This window comes from Phacochoerus africanus, chromosome 3, assembly GCF_016906955.1.
Source record: "Phacochoerus africanus isolate WHEZ1 chromosome 3, ROS_Pafr_v1, whole genome shotgun sequence".
Classification (NCBI taxonomy): Eukaryota; Metazoa; Chordata; class Mammalia; order Artiodactyla; family Suidae; genus Phacochoerus; species Phacochoerus africanus.
This window is the reverse complement of record NC_062546.1, coordinates 184,413,996-184,437,475: the sequence shown is the minus strand read 5'-3', so window position 1 is coordinate 184,437,475 and position 23,480 is coordinate 184,413,996. Positions and strand designations below refer to the sequence as shown.

At 51.1% G+C, this 23,480-nt stretch overlaps 1 protein-coding gene across 1 annotated transcript; it reads left to right on the top strand.

Annotated features, from left to right (window-relative positions):
• Window positions 1-2,178: 2,178 nt before the first annotated feature.
• Window positions 2,179-23,175, top strand: IGFBP5 (insulin like growth factor binding protein 5). Its single transcript, XM_047773456.1, has 4 exons — window positions 2,179-3,302; window positions 16,641-16,870; window positions 17,167-17,286; window positions 18,697-23,175. Exons 1-4 carry the CDS (start codon window positions 2,969-2,971, stop codon window positions 18,826-18,828), a joined length of 816 nt encoding a protein of 271 aa, XP_047629412.1. The 5' UTR covers window positions 2,179-2,968; the 3' UTR covers window positions 18,829-23,175.
• The last annotated feature ends 305 nt before the right edge of the window (window positions 23,176-23,480 follow it).

The window sequence follows — 23,480 nt, the reverse complement described above, 5'->3', positions numbered from 1 at the left end:
TAAGTGGAGATACGGAGCGGGTCACTTAAGGTCTACAGACCTTCAGCGTCCCCGCCTCCGAGGCCCCCCTGCCGCCCTCCCCCACGGACCAGCTCCCGTTTCCCTTCTCTCCACCCTTGTCGTCTCCTCTATGAATCATCCCCCCTCTCCCTTTTACCTGTCTTCACACATTTTATTTTCCAGCCACTGGAAGTCGGCTAGACAAAAAGACGTGTCACCGAGGCCGTCTCTCTCAGAATAGAGGGTGGCTGGAACCAGACAACTCATGTTTCTCTGGAAGGAGCACTACAATCTCCCCATTCATCTTAAATGCTACCAGTGTGCCCGGATCCGGCTCTGCTGCAGAGCTGGTGCCGAAATAGGAGCAGGGGCCCTGAACACACACCACCCACCATCCAGCCACTCTTCTCGTCTGCACTTGACACAGAGGGGAAAGTAATACATGGGCTCCCTCACTCCTCAAATATTCCAACCAAAGTTTTGGATATTAATTTTCCCCCTATCTTATGGAGCCCCAGACACAAGCGAGAAGAAGTGCTCAGGAGCCTGGTTTTTTTCTTTTTTTCTTTTTTTTTTTTTTTTAATTTTTACACACAGCTCCTCCTCCCTCTTCCAGCCGATACCTAAAGCCCCTCTGGCCATAGGAACAAAAGCACAACTTGAAACTTTTGCCTCGATTTTAAAACATGCTTGTGGGCAAAGAGATAAGTAGGAAGAGACCTCAGGATCTGGGTGTGTAAACAGCAAAGAGCAAGATGCTTCTGAACCAACCCAGGCAGAGTAACATGTTCTTGAAAGCAGCCCCGAGGAAGGAATTCTTATCATAGGGGAGGGTGCAGTCTAGTGGCAAACTCCATGAAATGCAGCCCCTTCTCCAAAGGGAAGTTAGAAGGCTTCCAGGGGGATGAAATATTAAGGGGTAAGAGTCTGCCCCCAAGGGCCCCCCCACCCAGTGGGGCAGCAAATAGCTACCCATCTCTCTCTGCTCTGGCTCTGAAGCCACAGCCCACTCATGCCCAGTTCAGGAAAAAAATAAATCCCCTCCTTCCTTCTTTAAAGACTTGAGCTTTTCTTTCATTTCACTAAGGAAAGAAGGGGACTTAGTGTCCCAGGAGATTGTCTGAGGTTTCCAATGGACTAACAGTATTCCTGGTCAGGACCAGCAAGTCCTGGGGCACCACCAGCTCCTATTCCTGTGCTGTGCCTGCTAGCACCAGAGTAGCTCATAACAAAGGATCCCTCTGGTCTGTCACCCACTCCCTCCTGGGATATAGCCCTGCCCAATAGAAGGATCATCCACTCTGCCCACCTGAAAACCTCACACCAGGACACTTTAGGCCCCCAGGCAAGATTTTTCAGACCTAGCATTTCCTCCAAAGTGCTGGTCTCTGTAACTCATTTCTGTCTACAATGCTGCTGGTATGAATGTCCTTTCCTGCAAGTACACACACAAAACACACAACACACACACACACACATACACAGAGGTTTCCTGGGCCAACTCTGTAACTGAAGGTAAGTAACCACTTCTTCACCATATGACCAAAGACAGTCACGTCACAGAGCAACAGAAACACTAGATTAAATCCCCTTTCCCAGATTTTTTTTTGGGGGGGGGGGGAGTTCAGAGATTTTTTCCTTTATTTTTATTTCTCCCCACCCTAACACACACACACACACACACACACACACACACGCACACCCCTTATTCAGTCACTCATACACCAACAGACAGCCATTTCCCAAAATTAGGGGAGAATTTCTTGGGCAGTGTATATATGTCCAGTTGGCTAATAAGAAAATACTCCTTCCAGCCTGGGCCTTGACTGGTTATGGGGTGGGAGGGAAGGGGGGACAAGTTAGTCCTTATTGTATCCACGGCTGGGAAGAACGTTCAAACTCTCCCCCATCCCCACCCCACCCCCCTCTTGGCTGCCCCAGCCTTGTCTCTCTGGCCCCTTTTTTTCCATTTCAGGGAGGGCAGGGTGCTGTTCAGGCAGTGAAGGGGAGCCCCCGTGTGTCTAGAAGGTCTCTCCCCACCCCCACCCCGTGTGAGTTTGTACTCCTTGGCATCTTTGCCTGGGTTGGGTGTTGGGGAGCTCAAATTGCAGCTACAAACTGGCTGGCAGCCAGGGGCCGTCTATTTAAAAGCGCCTGCTCAACCCGAGCCTTTAGTCTCTTTGGAAACTTCTGCCGGGGAAAAAAGAGCTAGGAAAGAGCTGCAAAGCGGTGTGGGTTTTTTCCCTTTTTTTTTTTTTTTTTTTTTCCTTTTCCTCCTTTTCATTACCCCCTCCTCGGTTTGCACCCTTCTTCGAGCTTCACGTAGAACCTGCGAATTTCGAAGAGGTGCTGGCAGAGTGGGAGGAAAGAGGTGTTAGGGGTTTGGATTTGGTCTTTTTTTTTTTTTTTTTTTTTTTTAATTTCTTGATTTCAACATTTTCCCCCCACCGTCGCGGCTGCAGCCGCCGCCTCATACCTGTTCCGCGGCAGCCGTGCGCCGCTGGCGGCTGAGGGTTAGAAAGGAGAAGGGTGTAGTTTGAGATTTTAAACAAAAATTTCGAAGAAAAATCTATTTTTATCCCTCCCCCCTCCACTGCCTCCGAGCTCATTATTCTGGTTGTTGTTTGAGGGGGGGACAATTTTTTGCTCCCTCCCAGCCCCTGCAATTCTGACCAGGCCAGGCTTGGGGGTTTGTTTCTCTGACCTCCAATCCCTCTGCGTGCACCTGGCGCTGCTCTTTTTCCCCCTACCTGTTGCAAGTCTGTAATCTTTGCAATTGGGACTTGCTTGCAGGCACTCCAGCCCTCCATCGCTCCCTGCATTTTGCAATTGTCTGGGGGAGGGCACCTGCTCTACCTGCCAGAAATTTTAAAAAGAAAAGAATTTCTCCGCGCGCCTTCCTGGCCCCTTTCTCCTTGCACTCTCGCTCTCCTGCCCCGCCCCAGGTAAAGGGGGAGACTCGGAGAAGATGGTGCTCACCGCGGTCCTCCTGCTGCTGGCCGCCTGTGCCGGACCGGCCCAGGGCCTGGGCTCCTTCGTGCACTGCGAGCCCTGCGACGAGAAAGCCCTCTCCATGTGCCCCCCCAGCCCCCTTGGCTGTGAGCTGGTCAAGGAGCCTGGCTGCGGCTGCTGCATGACCTGCGCCCTGGCGGAGGGGCAGTCGTGCGGCGTCTACACTGAGCGCTGCGCCCAGGGGCTGCGCTGCCTCCCCCGGCAGGACGAGGAGAAGCCGCTGCACGCCCTGCTGCACGGCCGCGGGGTTTGCCTCAACGAAAAGAGCTACCGCGAGCAAGCCAAGATCGGTGAGCGCTCTCAGTGTGCCAGGCAGTTACACGGCGCACGGGCGGGGGACTTGGGACAGGCTAACCCCGCGCGCTCTGCCCAGCAAGTGGCTTAGAGCCGGGGTGCAGCCCAGGAGGAGGGTGGGGAGGGTCCTTGCACCTTGGAATTCGAGCCCTGACAGATCCTGCTACCCCGGGCTGCCGGTTAGCCGAGCTTCTGCAGGTTTTCCCTCCTTCTCCTCGCCCCTGCCCCCACCTCTCTCCCCTCGACTGAATACCGACTCTGAGCTCTTATTTGGTCTCTAGGTCCAAACCCCCAGGTACTCAATCTCCATTCCGAAAGTGTGCACCTTACGTTATCATCTCCTTCTACCACCCCACCCCCTATCCACTCAATACGGTTTTTTTTTGGGGGGGGGGTCCTAAACTTGAAAAAAAAAATTCCTTTGTTAAAATATTGTTTTAACTGAGGACCGGGAGAGAGAGACGCTACCGGTCTTCTGTGCTAATTCCACCTTTGTCCCTCCCAACCCCCTACCCGCCCCCGCCAGTCTTTCTTTGACGTTTCTATTCTCCAACCCCGCCACACCACACACACACACGTACACGCACACTTACATGCACACATACACGCACGCACGCATTCTAGGTAGCTAATGCCTTTTGGGTGGGGACTTCGATGCCCCTCCCACGTGCACTCTCGTCGATTTAGACTTGACTGATTGTGGTAGATTGTAAAACATATGAATATGCAAAATACTTTTTTTTTCCCTCGCTGGTAGGGAAAGATTACTTTAGACCAGCGCGGCTGGGAGGTAAGGGGTTGGGGGAGGGGAGTAAGAGAAAGGGACTGGCAGGAAGTGTTCGGTGTTCCTGGGCTGAGTTTTTGTCCTTGAGTCTTAATTCCTTTTCCTCTGTCCCAATTCAGATTTTACCTAGGAAGAAAGATGGAAATAGGGTTGGGAGGCCAGAAGACATGTGAAATTCAGACATCACAGCTTCTCTGCCAGTGCTAATCCCCCACTCTCTTTCCTCACCACTCAGTAGCAAACCTGATCACAAGTGGGTGTGGTGTAAATGCGAGAGGGGCCCTGGAAACGCAGAATGCATAATCAAGGGGGCGGAGACGAAAAGCCCAGCACCCGGAGCCTCCCCTCCGCCTCCAAGTAGCCCCGCCCCTGGTCTGCCCCGCCCACAAATTCTCAATGCCTGAAGTCTAGGGTTTAAAAGGTTGACAGAGCTCCTTGTTCAATCAGAACAGATCTGCGCCCCTTAGACTGGGTTTCCTTTGGGAAGTTACCTGGTCTTAAATGTTAAATAGAAAAAAAAAAGTTTAATGAACTGTACATGAAAGTCTGAGTTCCAAGGCTTCAACCTATTGATCCTCTCCCAAAAGGGTGAAGACTTGTCTAAATAATGTTCATTCTGTAATTTCTTACGGGAACAATGCTTTTCTTGCCTCCTATTCCCTTCCGTTATGAGCACCCAACACGAGTTTTAACTGCAATCTACAGACACTATCATGTAGGAAAGGTGCTTGAGAAGAGGCAGGAGAGGTTTCTTGGGTTCAACCTGAAGAACCACCAACCCCCAACCCTGCAGGGTTTGCCTGTCCACCCCTCCAGCTTTGCAAGAGGTAGTCTTTCTCCCGAGTGCAGCCGGCAAAAAGGCAGAGAAGACAATGTGGAGGCCCCAGAGGCCGCTTTGTGAAGTTATTTTTATTAAGAGCCACTTTTCAAAGGCGATCCCGCCCTCCTTCATCTTGTGGGATGTGGATTTGGGAAAGCTTAGCACCGGGGGAAAAGGTATGAATCCATTTCCTGCCTTGGAAGCAAGCGCTCTGGGTAACAATCCGGTCACATCGAAAGTATGCAAGGTATCGCTCAGCCACATTCTGGCCCCACTTTTATTTGCCCAGCTGTGTGGTCGGTGTGATGTGGTTGGTGTGGAGGGTGAGCGCGCGCGCAGTTGCTGGGAGGAGAGTAAATTGGCGCATCTAACTTAACAGTTTAAGACGCACACGCACACATGGGCTTTTGTCCCAATCAAGAAGCCTTAGAGACTTCTCTGCAGCCTCTTCCTTAGCCCCCACCTTCAAGGTACCTCTGAGTCAATGGAGCAGCAGCCCTGCCCCACCCCCACCCCAGTCCTTCCTTCAGACTCCACCCTGCCTAAGGCAGGTGCCTGACCCACTGCCGTTGCTGGACTGCTGCCTTTGACCCGCGGCCGGAGCTGACGCCTTCCTCCCGGACAGTGGGTGCTCCTGGCTAGAGGGATGGATGGGTCCCCCAAAAGTTGGAGATGGTGCAGCGACAGTACTTAAACGGAGGAAAACGAAGAGAGAGAGGGAGTGTCGCCTCCTTCAGCCAAAATTGCTGCCCTCCTAACACTCCATGCCACTTTTCCCTACCAGTAACAGCGGCGCGAACTTGGCTTTCCGCCCCCCCCCCCCCCCCCCGCGGTTTGCCGGATAGATTTGTGTGTGTGTGTGAGTGTGTGTGTGAGTAGACAGACATAGATTTTTTTTTCCCCAACAAAAAAAAAATGCATTTCTAGAATCAGAAATGGGGAGTTGAGGAGAGCGAGATGGCAGGCAGCCAACGCTTCTTGGAGGAAGAGCGGAGGGCGGGCGGGCGGGGACTGGTGTTTTGCTAGGCGCGTTGCTGAGCAACGGGAGAGGGAGTGAGCCTGCAAGCCTGGTGCTGGGAGCGCTCAGGGCTCTGCATTTTATTTTGGCCAGTTCAGGGGCAAAGATAGATATAGAAACAGAGGGCAATGTGTGTGAGGCTGGAGAGAGGCGGGAGACAGGAGTTATTTATTGAACCAAGCTCGTGAGCTGGGCCGAGTCAGCGAAGGACCCAGCTTTGCTCTGGGCATTGTTTGGAGAAGGAGCCTTGCGGCTTTACTGGCGCGCATTCTTGTCCAGGTCTGGAAGATATCTCTTGCGCCTGTGAAACATTAAGTTTGGGATATAGGGAGAAGTGGATTCTGGGTTTCAGTTCTGTCATTGAGAAATAAGAGAGGAGAGGAAGAACAGAAAATATGCTTCTGGGAAAGAAAAAAAGTTACCTAAATAAAAATGAATTCAGCTTTTGCTTCTTTGAGGGGTTTGGCCCTCCATCCATCACCCTGGCTTCCATTCCCAGCCTGGTCCAAATGCAATGTTGAAGTCAAGTTCCTGAGTTAGGTTTATTGGCCAAATTGGTGCCTGGGTCGAACAAGATCATGGAAAACTGAAGGAGCCAGATTCCTTTCCCACCCGTATCCCCTCCCTTTGAAACATGTCTTTGAGAGGCTGGCTGTGCCCTGAGCCAACCAAAATGGGAGCTGGGAAGACAAGAGGATGCTTTTAACTTGAATTTTCTTGTCTTCCCCCTCCCCTCTCTTCCCCTCCTTCTGCTGTGTCAGCTCAGAATGGAAGAGTAAGCACAGTTGGCCATTTTCTTTCCATTTCTCTTTTTTTCCCCTTTCTTATCCCTCCCCCCCCCACCCCTATCCCACCTCCTTCTCCACCCCTCAACTCCAAGACATCCCCTGAGGGTTTGAATTTTAAGCCGCAGCAGCTGTGTGTTAGTCCTGGGGCTTGGGTTGGATTTGAGGGGGCAGGTGGGCTTGCAGCTGCAGAGGGAAGACCGGGCTGACCTAGGAGCCAGAGGTCACCCTGAGGGTTAGAGCAAAGGGCATGGGAGCAGGAATCCCAACAGAAGCCCTGGTCCCCTTAACGGGGAGGGTGGAGGGGAGAAACTAGCAGGACAAAAGGTGATCTTTGTCCTCTACAGTTTTTACTTCGTACCAGAGCAATGTCTTTGAAACTTTGAGTTATTTAATGTATGGAAAATAAAATTTTGGAGAAGGCACCACCGCACTCCAGGCCCATTGCCTCCAGAAACTGGAAAAACGCCACAAGCAGACCAGGTACCAATGAGGTCCCACTGGAAGCAGAAGTGGAGGGAGCAGGAAGTGATTGCCCTGACAAGGAAGCAGTTTGGTGGGGTTTTGTTTGAGTTTTTGTTTTGCATCTTTACTGAGTTGGTCCAAAATTTGCAATCCCTGGAGACCAACCTTAAATTGTAACCTGGATGTTTGGTTACAATAACAATAAGATTGGTTACATATTTGCAAATATAAATAAGCAAATCAGCCAAAAAAGCCAGTTCTAAGCTTCTGCACCCCACCCCCCACATATCCAGAGAATCCACTCTTGTTTCCAGCTCCAATTTTTTCCATGATTTCTATTATGATGTCTTTTTTAAAAGTTCTTCTTCTTAAACACAAGTCCAGAAGAATGATTGGAAATCTCTAGGAGAGGTGACATGGCCTTGCAGCCCTACACTCAGCTTAGCTCCGTCCTAGTGTCTCTCCAGGAACTGTCTGGGTATTGGCCAAAGAAGCCTACAACGGGAAGGAGCCCACAGCAATCCTGGCAGTCAAGGTCTTCATTATACAGATGAGGATTCTGAGGCCCAAAGTGCAGGGTGAGAGGCAAACCCAGGGCTAGAACTCAGTCTTAGAGTCCTGTTGATTCTAGGCCTCTGTTCCACTACCCCCGGCTTCCTTCCTTCCTCACTAGGGCTCTGGCCTGGGCTTGGTCTAACCTGCAAGAGGCCTTTGGCAAAGATTGCCTGAGGCTGCCATCCTATAGCAGAGGTTGCGAAGCTGAAATAAGCGCTCAGAACTGGGGGTGCTCCATTTGAGGGGAAGAAGTGAAGCAGCCCCAAAGTGGAGAAGGCAGTACCCCTTTATTTTCAATCCTTCTCTGTTCCGTCGCTTTTTCTACACAGTCTTGCAAGCAAGGCTGGCTTACGGCAGTGGTTTGGTGAGGGATGGGGGCAAGGAGGGTGGAAAGGGGTGGCATTCAGCCCAGACTTCAGGTCCATGTGCCAAACCTCATTTCCTGAATGACAGGGAGCTGTCCTGATGTGGGCAGGGAGGCGGGGCCTCGCTGCCCCTTGGCTGGGCATCGGTCCTCAGTCTCTAAGGAGCACAAGGCACAGGAATGGCCTGCTTCCCGTAGCAACTAGCCTCTAGTACCAAGGGCTTCTGTGGAGCTGGGGTGGGGTGGGATGGGCTGAGGGAGTGATTGGGGGATTCGTGCATAAAAGAAAATCGAGAAAACCACATACACACAAAGGTTGATAAGGTTGAGAGTGAGAAGATCACCAGGGTTTTGAAAACATTCAGGCACATATTCAGGAGAGGAGAGGAAGGGCTCCGGATTCTGGCTGGGGGCTCAGGTTGATCAGAGGAACTGCTGAGAGCCACCCTAATACATCCTGAAGGCTGTGGCAGCTCCTCCCTTGCAGGGTTCCTAAGAAGGAGGCAGATAAGATAAGACTGTCTTCCCAATAGATTAGACCACCAGGTGAACCCTTGGTGGCAGGGGCGGGGAGGGGGGCTATTTCAGTCTGGGCCTTGCTTCAGGGTTTGGCAAGGGAAGGCCTCTGATGGTCTGGATGAAGGGATCAAAAATGAGATGACCTATTTGTTTTAAAATACCACCCCCCAAGGGTTCATCTGGTGGTCTAATCTATGGGGAAGACAGCCAAATAAATAAGATTTTTGATCCCTTTACCTAGACCATCAGAGGCCTTTCCTTGCCAAACCCTGAAGTAAGGCCCAGATTGAATTGGAATGCAAAACCCAGCCTCGTATGACCTCTGCTGGTTTGCAGAAAAGTTTCCTGGGGGCCCCAGCTATCCTGAACTGTTTAGATTGTACCATCACAGCTGTACTGGGCATGCTCCCCAGTGTCTTTGTCACCACAGTAAAGGTGCCTCTCAGATCCTTTAGGATAGCACAGTTCAATTGAAACATAATACAGGCTGCATATGTAATTCAAACTTTCTAATAGCCACATTTTTTAAAAAGGTAAAGAGAAACAGGTGACATTTTCATATATATATATATGGATATGTATATATATATGTATCTCCAAAATGTTATAGTTTCCACATATACTCAAAATAAACAATTATAATGTTTTATATTCTTTCTTTCATATTAAGGCTTTGAAATCTGAGGTGTCTTTTACATTTATAGCACATCTCAGTTCAGACATCAAATTTTCATTGGAAATACTTGATCTGTATTTTTAAGCATCCTAAGATTTACAGTTGAGAGAAGCGATTCAACCTGAGTTGATCCAGACAGACTCAAATGTTTTCCAGAAAACAAATTGGGTCTTGGTTTTTTAAGTTAAATGAAATAAAATTTAAAATCCAGGGAGCTCCAGTTGTGGCTCAGTCGGTTACAAACCAGATTAGTGTGTAAGAGGATGTGGGTTCGATCCCTAGCCTCACTCAGTGGGTTAAGGACCCGGCATTGCCCTGAGCTGTGGTGTAAGTCACAGATGCGTCTCGGATCTGGCATTGCTGTGGCTGTGGCGTTCTCCCACAGCTACAGCTCCAATTCGACCCCTAGCCTGGGAACTTCCATGTGCTGCAGATGTGACCATAAAAAAGTAAAAAAAAAAAAAAAAGTAAAAGTAAATACATTAAAAAAAAAAATGCAGTCCCACTAGCCATATTTCAAGGGTCAGAAGCCACATTCAGCTGGTGACCACGTAATTGGATAGGGCAGAGGTCACTGGCAGGCCCCTCCCACACCTAGGAAGAGAACTACTCTCTCTACTCTCTTCCTCCTGCACCCAAAAAGCCAAAATGGAAAAGAGTCTGAGCTTTAATTGGCAGACAGGACATATTCCCTTGTTTGACCCCTAGCAAATCTCTCTTCTTGTGTGTGGGGTGGGTGGTTCCAAACCATCTGCTCCCTGCCGCCCCCTTCTGGTCATGCAGGACTTTTCTGGGAATGTGGCTACCTAACTGTTCTGTTCTCAATGGTCTGTGATGAGTCATCAGTGGGAGTGTGGCCTGGTCAGAGAAATGGCCCCTCACTTCCTCAATCTCCTCATCTCCCCCCACCACTCAAAGGCTGCTCCCTACCTCATTCCTCCATTACCTTCTGGTTTGGGGTGTGTATAGGTATTTCTACCGAGCACTCGCCACCTTCCTCAAGTCTAGAGAGACCGTAAATTGTGCATAGTGTGTATTTCTCATGCATACATTTATCACCAGCTGCCTCCCAGGGAACAATAAATGTGTACCAGAGTCTCGGCCCTGAATCCTACTTGTCCCCGGGGTGGGGAGGGGGCAGTGGGAGAATGAGGAGGACCCTTCCTTTACAGTGAAGGATGTGTGAGCTGGACCCCAGCTTTTTGTGCTGGTGAAGTGTCACCAACTTGCTTTGGTGTCTTCATTTATCTGCCCACGATAGAGATGTCCCACACCCACCTCGGCCAACTTGGCTGTTGGTTCTCCTAGACCAGGATGGGGTGGGGGCTCTAACAGAGCTCAGCGAGGTAAGCCTATTACTCTATCCAGTCACTGACTCTGCTCCCCGCCTCTGCCTTGCACCCAAGTCAGCAAGACTTCCCTCCATGTCTTCTTGCAACCCTCCCTTCTTGCAACTGTTTCTTAGGATGGTGGTTGTTTGGGTTTTTTCCCTCTTGGAAAGTCAGTGCTCCTTTCCTTCTCAGCCCCCATAATTCAGGTCAAGAAGAGCCTAGAACATGCATGTCTGTTACTGACCACAGAGGAAAAGAAAACAGAATCTTCCAGTGTCTGCCTGGGCCAAAGCAGACACTGGTCAGGGATCCTCCTGGTAGGAGTGGGGATGTTGCAGCTCCCCTGGGAGCCTCTGCAGTCCTCCCTACCACCCTGTCCCCTTTTTCTTTATGCAAAAGAGGCATATGCAGTGTAACTGAGTCTTTGGCCTTTGCAGCTGGGAAACGGTCAGACTTCAGGAGACTGAGACATGATTCACATTTTTGTTAAATAGTGAGCCACTGATCCATCATTTTTCCCATAAGCCTCTAGTTGTAGCAAAGAGCAGGAGACTGCAGGTTGGCTAGGAAATGGGGCAAAGTGGGCAGGAGACACAGAGCGCCTGGCCCCACCCAGACGTGGATCAGTGTCCTCGAATAAGCTGTCCAGTAGAATTTTCTACAGTAATAGAAATGTTCTGTCTCTTTGCTGTCCAACAGAGTAGCCACTGGCCATGTGGCTACTGAGCCCTTGAAATGCGGCTTGAGCAACTGAGAAGCTGAATTTGTACCTTGACCGAATATGTATTTATCTCATTAGGCACATGTAGCTAATGGCTACTGTCCTAGATGGCACAGTCCCAGATCAAAGAAGCCCAGGAAATCCAGGGGACCCTACTTCTTCCTGCTCCTATGAGGCTCACGTGCCTGCCTCCTTGTTCCCTCTGCAGCAGTTACTGTGCTTAAAGGCAGGGGCATGGATGACATGAACCCACCAGGCACCCACTGAGCTCTAACATGCCCCAGCTTAGATCACAGAACTGCTCCTAGACCTGCTTCTCTCTGTCTCATGACCAGATTCAGGCATCTCTCCATTCAAAGGTTATTTATTGAGAGACAAAGATAAATAACAACATTCTGCCCTTAAGAAATTTACTGTTTAAATTCCATAGAGGGAGCTAGAATGAGAGCCAGGGGCCACCCAGCTCCCCTTTCCATCCCTTGTGGAGAGCTTCTGGGTGAACCCATCTTATCTTCTGGCTAGAAAAAGAGATTCTTCCTTTCCCCAGGTCCCAGTGGCAAAGCCCTTCCTTCTTCTCAAGCTGTGAGTTCTGAGCACATCTCAGTTTCCTCAATTTCTGTAAGCAAAGTCACAATATCTGAGCCACCCATTTTCTCCAATTTTGATTATAGGTCAAGTTCAAGTGAGAAATGACCACCAGGCTGTCAGTGGTGCCAAGGTAGAACCAAAAGCCAGGGTGGAAGTTTTGATTGCAGGAAGCAGCAGGTCCCAGACAACGCACCCATCCTTGAGACTGGGGAGCGGGTGGAATGAGAATGCTTCTGAAGAGCACTAGCCTGATTCTGCTGCTGAATCATCCTGCCCCTGCAGGAGAACAGATGCAGCAAGAGGGCAAGGTTGGAGAGAGTGGTCAGCTTGGGTATAGAGTGCATTTTGGCAATTACAGTGCGAGTAGCAGTGCCTCTTGATCCGCGGAAGCTGCAGCCTCACCCAAACACCTGCTGGGTTTGCTGGAACATGAGGATGGCATAGTGCTCAAGCAGGTTTTCGTGTTGCCTCAGTGGGTGTTGCTGTATCTGTGTGAATGGGCAGCGCCTTATGAATGAAGGAGAAACTGAATTGGCCACCCTCACATGGCAGGGGCTGGGGCCATCAGAGTGCCGGCTGGCAGGACTGGGGGCAGAATAGAGCAGAGAATCAGAATGCACCCTAAAGATAAATATCAGGACAATATAAGAGCTCTTGCTTCCTTAATCACTGGATAGATGATGGAATTAAAGGGCCCTGCCTGCACAGCTTCCCAGAGAGGGAACAATATTGAAGATACCTTATTCCTTTGCCCACTCTGCAGCATCCTCTCCAAATGACATCTAGAGATAGGAAGGGAGGTCCTAGATCTGTTTTTCTTCTTTCCCTGATCTTGTTTCAGTTGCAGATTAAAGAAATAGCAGGGGGTTACCCACAGATTACCTTGACCCCGTCTCATCCTGCCTTCTCCCCCTGACCTCATTCGAGTCCGTTCCAGTCCTTGCTTGTCCATCTCCCTGACTCTTTAAATGCCTACCGCAGAGGCACAGAGAGGGGAGGATGGGTGAGGTTGTCAGAGAAGTAGGAGTGGGAGGCACACAGACTCCTGATTTTAAAATTGCTTACAGCCCCTGCTACAACGGGCCTTGGCCATCAGTCTCCTCCGCCATCTACTGGTCATGTGGAGGTACTGACCTGCTGGTCGATCAGGTTCCACAACCCTCTGCACAGTTAAGTTCCTTGGATTGCAGCTTCACCAGGAAGTCCTCCCTTATATCCCACCTAAATCCCTTCCCCTTCTGCAACCTTGTTCCATTTTCTTTTGATGAAACAGCTCAAGAGCCACCAGTCTACTGGTGCCTTCTTGTTTTATCTAAAAGTTAAACTCTCCCCAAATTGAAAGCCTATTTATGACTTGGCCACAGAGCAGCTGAGCAGGGCTAGCTGGCTCTGGCATTCCAGCTCCAGTCTTACTTTCCAGCCCTTTAATCTTCGTGGCTCTGCCCTGGCTCCGCTCCAAGTTTCCGCTGTCTCTCTGGAGCCTACAGGTGACCACAAGACCCTGCTTAGTATCTTTGATACTCGACTCTCCCGCTGCCTAAGTAATAGGTCCCATGGGGTTAAATGGCACCAAAAACTGGGAGGGACATCAAAACTTTAAGCCTGCCCTTCATAAGCAGCCAAAGAGCCTGCAAACTGGGGAGGGTATGCCCTCAGGAACCCTGCCTTGGTGGAGGAAGGACAGAGGGTTTGCAAAAGTATTTTGAGTCCCTGAAAGAAGGTACAGGAATCTACATTTGTTTTCCTAGTATCATCCTTGCTTAGTCCCAAAGCTAAGACTTTCATAGAAAAGACTAAGAGATGTCAAAGTAAATTGTCCCAAAGTTTCTTGAACCGTGATTAACGGCCCCATCCTCCTCCCAGGAAGGGTGACCCAAGGTTAAGGAAGGCCCACAGCACTTCCCAGGAAAATTCCTAAAATGTGAAGAGTCTGGAGAAGAGCAGCTGATGTACAGGGGGCCATGAGCCAACATACTTCCACCAAGGGCAGAGGGAGAAGCTCCAGAAAAGATGGTGACATGGCAATTGGAGGAGGGACCCCTCTGACCAAAGGGACAGGGAGTCCCCAAAAGAGGTGGCCAGAGGAGGAAGGGTGGCACCCCCATCCCAGATGCCTTTAAGAACTAAAAAGAACACCACTTGGATGGGTGCATATATTTGCTTCTGCCTGGACACGGGGGATGGACTAGAGGGTCCATTGGAGGAATTCTGGGAGCTGGTACATCCTCTGGAGGTAAGCAGTTTCCGGGGATCTCTCCCGGTGAAGAGGTGATTCCTGGAGCCCAGCTCCACAGGTGCCCCTGAGGACAAGCCAGAGCAGCCCCTAAAGGAGATGCTCACCTTCTTCCTTGCACCGGTCAGCATCTGGCCTTCTCATCCTCCTCCCCTCCCTTTATCTGGTTACAGTTGCAATTGAGGAAGGGCTGTGGCCATGCCCCCCAGAATGCTCTCTGCCTTTCATTTCATATACATATTTGGCCGTGCCCACAGTACACAGAAGTTCCCAGGTCAGGGATGGAACCCAAACCACAGCAGCAACCCATGCCCCTGTAGAAAAAATGCCAGGTCCTTAACCTACTGCAGCACAAGGGTACATCCCAGCCTTTCAAGGGCAGTCATGTCTTGCCCTCTCCCCTACCCCAGTGTTCGAGTGAGGATCAGAATGCTTGGTGATGCCCAGAAAGGTTGAGTCAAGTGTCAGGTCACTCAGGAAGCTGTGACCCTGTGGTTAGCTTTTCCCCTCCTCATGCCCTCCCCTCACCCGGAACAAGGTTGCGGGTTTGGGCCTGTGTTACTTGATAACAGCACCGTGATTTTTCAGTGTGTGCAGAGCTCCCCGCCCCCCAAATCAGCTGTGATCTGCTCTGCATCCCGCCCCCATTCTGGTTCATCCCACAACCAAGAAAAGTTGGTTTTTACACCAAAACATCTCTCCATTGGCTAATCCCCAGGAGGCCCCACTCTGCCTAACAGGTGCATTGCCTTGTTGCTTCAGCACCCAGCAGATCTTGATAAAGGAGAGTCAGAGCCCCAGGTCAGGACATGGGGGGGGGGGGGCAGGGGAGTGAAAGGCCAAGAGCAGGGACTGGGATCCTGGCCATTTGTTAGCCATTTGCTTTCTCCCCACTTCTTCTCCAAAGACCACTTCCCTTCCTCTCTGGTGGACAGACACCCAAATCAGCTAACCACCCAGAACACAGCAAACCACTGGAGGCTTCTTCAGGGCGGGAAACTTCCCTGCTGGGGCTTTAAAGACTGGATGTCTATTCGTTGAATTTGATAAATCCCCAGCCAAGAGATGCATGGGGACTTCTCACCACCTGCCCTCCTGATTAGGTTAGGCCAAGCCTCCAAATGCCTCCTGGAACCTCCCCTGGGCCGAGAGCTCCTGCCCTGGAGACACCAATGTCTTCTCACCAAGCTGCTCTTCCCCCATACCTCCCCTCACCCACCTCAGATTCTCCTCCTTTTCTCATCCCTGTGCCTTGCCGTCAGGTTCCTGGGTAGCCCAGTGAGAGCCATGAGGGTGGAGAACAGAATTTTCCTTCACTCTCTATTTGAGGTATTTGGCATTACTACTAAAGCCCCATTTTCTTTTTCTAGAATTTGAAAAGAGGGTAATGAAAGTGGGGTCCCCTGTCCCCGCCTGCACGGCCCTGCCCTGCCCTGCCCTGCACTGGCTCTCACTCTGGGCATCCTGGCCACACCCTGCCCACCTGGGAAGATCGACCCCACCCAGGGTCTGCCAAGGCTGGTGGGGTCAAGGAGCTGAGAGGAGGGCCTGGGACTCTGTGAGATGAGAATTTCATGGAAATCTGTGGACCAAGAAAAGGCCGGGGGTGGGGGGCTAGGGGGTAGAATTAACAGATCAAGAAATAAATGAACAAAGTCCTAGTCCTTTAAAGGTCATAAGTCAGCTAAGTATAGACTGTCACCAAGTCACTGCTATATATAACTGCTCCAGCCCCAGCCAGCTGTCTGCCTCTCCTGGCCTGGAGTTGAATTATGTCCCAGCCTCCCAGGGCGCAGAGTACAGAGCCACCTCTGAGCAGGGAGCAGCGCTTTGGGCATCCATGGCCCCCACCCACCCACCCTCACTGCTCCCCACCAGACCCCACATTTCTGGCTCTCCCAGGTCCCCTCCTCCTGCCCTTCTGGATGGACCCCACCACTCTGCCAGGACCCTCCACTCCCCAAGTCCAGATATACCTCAACTCCAGCAGTTCCTTGCCACCAAGATCTCACAAGATGATGACTTGACCTCTTGCACACACGCTGGCAGTCCCCCATTTCCTTCAAACAACCTAGATCTCCAGCCTGTGTTCTTCCATCACAGCCCCACCACCAGCCACTGCCCCATCTACTTAGCCAGCCCCCCAAAACAAGCAAGCCCCTTTCCACAGCCTGCCCCACACCTCCTCTCACCAGAAGGTCCTCTGCCTCCCATTCAACTTCCCCTGCTGTATCAGCTTGACTTTTCCAGCACTCTCCTACTCCATGAAGTCTCCCTGGATTTGCTCTACTGGACCTCCCACCACTTACACGAGTGTTGGTTCGCGTCCGGATTCCTATTTCCCTGCTTTCCCCAGTTTGGTAGGCTCCACGGTGGCTGAGAGCCCATGCCTGCACCCTAACCCTTCGAGCCCTGGACTCTGCCTGGTTGTGCCTCAGCCGGCAGAAGCTGATCCTCCGCCCCACCTCCCTGCAGAGAGAGACTCGCGCGAGCACGAGGAGCCGACCACTTCCGAGATGGCGGAGGAGACCTACTCGCCCAAGATCTTCCGACCCAAGCACACCCGCATCTCCGAGCTGAAGGCAGAGGCCGTGAAGAAGGACCGCAGAAAGAAGCTGACCCAGTCCAAGTTCGTGGGGGGAGCTGAGAACACCGCCCACCCTCGGGTCATCTCGGCGCCTGAGATGAGACAGGAATCTGAGCAGGTGAGTCTCAAGGGGTCCCATCTCCTTCTGCATCCGCACCCGCAGCCTCTGCCACCACTCCAGCTTTGACCTTGCCCCGAGTCTAAATGAGCATGCGTGGCAGTGCTCGATATACCTAGGGCGAGGGAGGGGGGCGGCGAGGCAGGAAGAAGACCTTGGGTTGCAGCTTATCAGAACAAAGAGTGGTGACTCCCCTTGCAGACTCTTTAGCCCCCACACACCAGCCCCGAGCTCTGCACGATCAGGTGGTTCCCTCCGGTCTTGCCATGCCTCTCACCCCTCCTGTCCGCACACAGGGTCCCTGCCGCAGGCACATGGAGGCTTCCCTGCAGGAGCTCAAAGCCAGCCCGCGCATGGTGCCCCGCGCGGTGTACCTGCCCAACTGTGACCGCAAGGGATTCTACAAGAGAAAGCAGGTACGCCTCCTATCATGCCCCAAGTTCAGGGGGCTCCTGGAAAGGCCCTTGCCAGAAACCTCCATCTTTAAATGCCTGGATTTCTGGTCTTGAAAACTGTGTGTTAATATTCTTAATATCCTCGGATAGCCTTGCATACACCACAGTCATGCCCCCCCCATTCCCTCCTACACCAGAATCTATTGAGGTTTCACTGATTCACCTTATGTACATGAATTCATTTTAAAAGGAAACTTTCCATCCCTGAATCATGTCACACAGTTGTTGTGCTGTTTTCTGATGCAGACACTTGAATATATACACTATGAATGACTCTAAAACGTATTTTCACCATGTACCACCTGAAATTGTTCAGTGCACCATTCACAACCAGGCCACCCTTTGGGCAGTTCTGCTGCTGGTTAACCAGCAATCTTAGCCTGTGAAGGAGTACACGCGACCTCAGGGCAATGGTTCTCAGATTTCTAGAGCATCAGCATCTCCCCGAGGGCTTATTACCCACACCAGAGTTTCTTTTTTTCTTCTTTTTTTTTTAACAGCCGCATCTGCAGCATATGGATGTTTCTGGGGTTGAATCGGAGCTGCAGCTGCAGCTGCAGCCCATGCCACAGCCACGTCAACACTGTATTCTTAACCCACTGAGCCCAACAGAGGTGGGCTTGCACCTGCAGAGACAATGTCGGGTCCTTAATCTGCTGAGCCACAATGGGAACTCCTACCTCCCCAGAGGTTCTGATTTCTAGGTCTGGGGTGGACTCCGGGAATTTGCATTTCTAACAAGTTTCCTCCCAGGTGACTCTGACACTTCATAAGGACACCGACCTCTCACCTAAGTTAGGGGTCAAGAGCCAGATAGCTTTGGGTGAGTTCTTGGCTCTCATGCATATGAGCTGTGTCCTCTTACCCCAGTTAGTTAATGTCTCTGCCTCTGGCTTCTCATGTAAGATGGACAGTAACTGTACCTACTATTCTCAACTGCTTTTGGGAATAATGCACTAATCTTTGCAAAGCGCTTAGAACAGCACCTACAGTATAGTAAGTGTTAAGTGGTGTCTGGTATATGATACAGCTGTACAAGTGATGCATCCTATTATTATTATTTAATTATTTAATTTATCATCATCATCTTCAGGCCACATAACTCCCTGGAGAATATCAAGTTGGAAAACCCTGAGTGGGTGACATAAAAAAAAAAAAGTTGTAGGAGTTAGCCAAGGGCAGGCTGCCTAAATCAGCTCTTTTCTCCAGGTCCTCTCATGCAATGTGGACACCAGGACCCCAAGAGTTGGGTATAGCCCCCTCGACCCTCTAGGGATGGGGGTCTGTCTTGGGGTGGGGAAGATGAAGGACCAGGCAGGAGCAAAACGCAGGGTACAACCTTCCTCACTGCCTGTCACTCTCCCATGCCAGTGCAAGCCTTCCCGTGGCCGCAAACGTGGCATCTGCTGGTGCGTGGACAAGTACGGGATGAAGCTGCCAGGCATGGAGTACGTGGACGGGGACTTCCAGTGCCACAGCTTCGACAGCAGCAACGTTGAGTGATGCGTCCCCTCCCCATCCTTCCTCCCTCGCCCCATCCCGCCCCCAGCCCCGACTCCAGCCAGCGCCTCCCTCCACCCCAGGACGCCACTCATTTCATCTCATTTAAGGGGAAAAAAATACATATATCTATCTATTTGAGGGAACTGAGGACCTCGGAATCTCTGGCAAGGTCTCAACTTTGAAAATGGCAACAACAGAGATGCAAAAAGCTAAGGAGACCCCCAACTTAAAAAAAAAAAAGATTTTCTTTTTGAGGCAAGTTGAAGGAACAGGGAGGGCAAGAGAGGAAAAACAGAAGAAAGAGAAGGGAGGGAAGCAGGTGTGTGTATGAGAGGATGAATAGGATGAATAGTTGTGAGAAGGAAAAGCAGAGTGTGGGCAGGAAGCATCTGCCTTTATGTTCATCCCTGACCTGAGTTGGGGAGCCATTTGGGCACAAGCAGGTGTGATCCCAGGTGTGATATTCTGTGACACACTTGGAATTTGCCCAGTTTGGATATGTCCCAGGTGGAAGAAAGGAAAAAACAACAGGTGTCAGTGCCTCTCCTGGATCGATCTCCTGCAGCCAGCAACTTGCACGGCTTGAACCCTGTCCTTCCTCTCCCCCCCCACCCCCCCCACCCCCCGGCACTGTGATCTCTCTTCCCCCCCAAAATTTACAAAAACTAAAATGCATTCCATTCCTCTCAACACAAAGCAAATTCCTAACTGAGTGATATTAGGGAGATAGGTGTTCCTGAACAGATCCATGAACATGAAGTGTGTGTGCATATTTCACTCCCCATGCAGACTCTGAGAACTCAACCCACACCCCAGTCGTGGGAAGACCTGTTCTTCCAGGGTGGCTAAAACCACGTGCTGAGTGAAGCCTGTGGTTTCAGCCCTTCATTGCATTCAATTCACAACTAGGACAGCCTCTGTGGGGGAGGATAGGCTGAAAAAAAAAATGTGAGCTTGTATCTATCTACAAGGCTCCATATAGTCATATATAGGCATATACATCTATCGTCTTTCTTTCTTTTTTTTTTTCTTTCTTCCTTCCTTTCTGTCAAAGGTTTGCATTAACTTTCCAAGTAGTTCCTATGGGGGCATTGAAGCATGTCCTTATTCTGGGTAAACCAAGAAAACCCATATTCTTCTAATACCACCCACAATACCAGTGTTGCCTCTTCTCCGTGAGCAGCAAATGCATCCCTTTGTGGGACACAGTGTTGGATAGTTTCGTGACTTCCCACGTGCACGTGTGTTCACACGCCACCAAGCCATGTGGATGAACGCACCCAGTGGCGCACCCACCAAGCCCTCCAGGACACCCCATTCAGCTTGAGACCCTCTGGAAGTCACTGTCTCTGGACCCCACACCCAATGAACCCAACAGGTCTAAGTTGGACCCACTGGTCCAGCCCAGCCTTTTCGTTTCAGCTGCACAGAGCCTGCATTTGGAAGGCCTCTCTCAGCCTGCACGCTGGCAGAGCAGGAGAGAGACTGAAATGAGAGATGGCCAAGAGGGAGAGGGAGGTGGAAGGGTTAAGTACAGGGAAACAGTAGAAGTGATGGTTCAGGCCAGAGTAGATGCAGTGAAGGGCAGGGAGCTGGAGAAACAGGGGGCTGACTTCCCTATTCTAGCTTTGGAGCAAAGTGACGGGAAAGGGGACAAAGCCCAGAGAAAGGTCCTTGGGTCCCCACCCAATAAGCTCTCTGGGATTTAAGAGGAACAAGAGAGGAAGGTGGGGGAACAGAAATGAGCTTGAACCAAGGAAGGTGGCTATCTTCAGGTGGGTTCTAGACTATAGGTGTTGGACAGGAACAAGGCTCGGTTGAGATGGGCCGTGGTCTTGAAGGGACAAGCCTCTGTGCTCAACGTGCCCAGCTTCACCCCACAGTGACGAACTGAAGCCAGAGAGTCTGTCAAGCTCTTCATCCACTCTGTTCTGGCTTCCTTCCTGGGGTGGAGGATGGCAGAAAGGCCCAGGACAGAGAATGGATACTCTGGGGGTGCTGTCATTCGGCAGCCAGATTCTGAACCAAGCAAAATCCTATTCGCCACTGGCTCCCCCCAAAAATGGGCAGATCTAGGGCTGTTCTCTGAGGACGGAGCTCTCCAGCCAGATCAATGGCATGACACCATGGAGACCACCCGGGCCCCGAACTTGGGCCAGTGAATAAGGACAAAACCATCTCAGTTGGTGGAAAACCCACGGCTCTGGAACATGGCGGGGTGTTTCCTGCTCACCCAGCCCCACCCCTACCGGGATGGTTGGCTGGGATAGGAAAGACCGTCGATCTTCATAGGACAAAGGGCCTGATGGGGGTGGCAGCTTTGAGGACTTACTCAACCTGCTGTGCCAGCATATCCCAGCTCTCTGCGCAACTGTCCCCAAGCCCCCGGCTCTTGTGTCAGCGTCTTAGGCCAGTATCGTCAGCCTTTCCCACTTCACTCTTTCTGCCCGTTCTTCCTCTGGACCTTGAGCAGTCGTCTCTCTGGGATGCGCCACGTGGATACTGGGGTGCCATTACCCCTAAGAAAAGACTGAGCCAGGAATTGCATACCCCACCCCTCCAAGGCCTGGACCTGGTTCCTGAGAGGGGCGCTCTTTTCCGCCCAATGCCTGATGTTTACTGGACTCTGAATGGGCCTCTGCTCCTTCCCTAGGCTCTTTGCTGTCAGCCGTAAGGTGGGGGATTATGGCCTGGTTTAACGCCACCCATCTCTTCAGGTCTCCAGAGCTCACACCAACTCACCCGAACCTGTGAGTCTCTTTCTAGCGCTTGGGGTGTGAAGAGGGGTGATTCTGGTCAGCTGACCACTCCCCGAGAGGATGCTGGACCTTCAGACAGAGGAAGGTCCAGCCTGAGCCCAGGGTGGGAGCTCAAGGGAAGGGAGTCACTGAGGAAGGTAAGCCAGGACAGGGTGGCAGGAAGGCAGGTGTGGCGAGCTGCCAGCTGTGAAGTCCTGAGCAGGGATCCTCTTGACCCCAGGCTGCCTATTGGCAACTGTCTGCTCACCTGTGGGCCTCAGACTCTAGGTCTCTGTGGCCTCAAGTCTAAATGCTGCCCCGCAGGCCAGCAGAAGTCTCTTCCCATCCCCTTTTGACTCACGCCTCACTCGCAGTGGAGACCCATTGTCCCCCATTGCTGCCAGGTGATTGAAAGAAGCCTCACCAGGACTGATCCTCCCACCCCCAGAGCTGCCCTACCCACCCCCCTGGGCAAAGCAGGGCATCTGGGAAGGAAGAGATGCAAAAGTTCTCAGACAGCCAGGCCTGAACAGAAAGGCCTGGAGACATTCAGAAGGAGGTCAGAAGGCCCCGTGTGGTCCCACCTCCCGTCCCCTTGCCCATTTTCCCATCACCACCTCAGTGGTCTCCATGGCAACCCTGCAGGACCAACCTCCTCTGGGGAGGTGGGCCTGGACCACCACTCTCCCACCAGCCAGCCCACGCAACCGCCAAGACCCCCTCCTTCAGCTCAGCCCCCCGAGAGGGCTCCAGCTCAGATGGGAATCTCAGAGAGGAGTGGGCCAAGGAGAAGCAACCCTCTGGTCTCAGAGAGGGACATATTTCCTTTCTTTCCTGGAGAAAGGAAGCTAAGTTTTGCGAAGTGGTGGGACAAGGGAACGGAGGTTACCAGCCAGCAGCGTGGGCGTTGTACTGTCTTTATTTTTAAAACCACTAAAGTGCAGACTGATTTTGCACTTTTCTCCACTTTTTTTTTTCCCCCTTAAGTTTTTGATGTCTTTTTTTAAACATACTTTCTTGGTTTTCTAATGGAGTATATAGTTTAGCCATTTCCACAGACTCTGACCTCCTCTCTTTAACTTTTTTTTTTTGGATGGGGGAAAGGAGAGGTGCGGGGTTGGGGGGGTGGGGGATCCAGCCTCTCCTCACCCATTCACCCCACCTCTCTGGACCCTAGCCACCAACCTGAGTCCTGGACCTTCCACCAGCACCACCACCACCACACACAGTAGCCCACACGGATAGACAGTTGTCAGACAAGATTCCTTCAGATTCCGAGTTGCCTACCGGTTTGTTTGTTTAAACAGCAATAACCACAGCACATATTACCGTAGTTCCTTATAGTTTGACATACATACATACATACCATAGCGCTATTCTCTCCTCTTTTTGTTTGTTTGTTTTCAACTTTTTTTTTTTAAATAAATGCTCATAATCTTTACTGGTGAAAAGGATGAAAAAAAAATAATAAACCAACAAACAAAACCTGTTTGTGGAAAAATAAATAAATGAAAAAAGGGGGATAAGAACTCACCTGAATGTGGAAGAGCTTGCCTCCCGTTTAGGGTTTTGTACCTAAGGAAATAAAACACAAAACAAAACAAAAACACCCCCGGAGGATCTCATGTTTTATTAAAAAAGTGAAGATTGCTGTATACTATTTATTCAACTTATAATTTATGTTACTCCTTGATCTTTGTCTTTTGTCGTGACAAAGCATTTATTTAATAAAGTTATGCATTCAGTTAGCCTGCGTCGGCTTCCTCCAAGGGCCCGGGGAAGGTAGGCGAAGGGCGAGAGAGGAGGGACGGAGGAAAGGAGAAAGGACCAGACAGAAGCAGGACCAGGGCCTACTCCCTCCAGGGAGACCCCCACACCGGCCCTCCCACCCAGAACTCGGGTGCCCGCCTCTCC

Excerpts from the sequence above, each read along its gene's own strand:
- IGFBP5 (XM_047773456.1), top strand. The coding sequence starts at position 2,969 with ATGGTGCTCACCGCGGTCCTCCTGCTGCTGGCCGCCTGTGCCGGACCG. Across the intron at positions 16,871-17,166 it reads TGAGACAGGAATCTGAGCAG|GGTCCCTGCCGCAGGCACAT; the intron begins GTGAGTCTCAAG and ends GTCCGCACACAG. Across the intron at positions 17,287-18,696 it reads GATTCTACAAGAGAAAGCAG|TGCAAGCCTTCCCGTGGCCG; the intron begins GTACGCCTCCTA and ends CTCCCATGCCAG.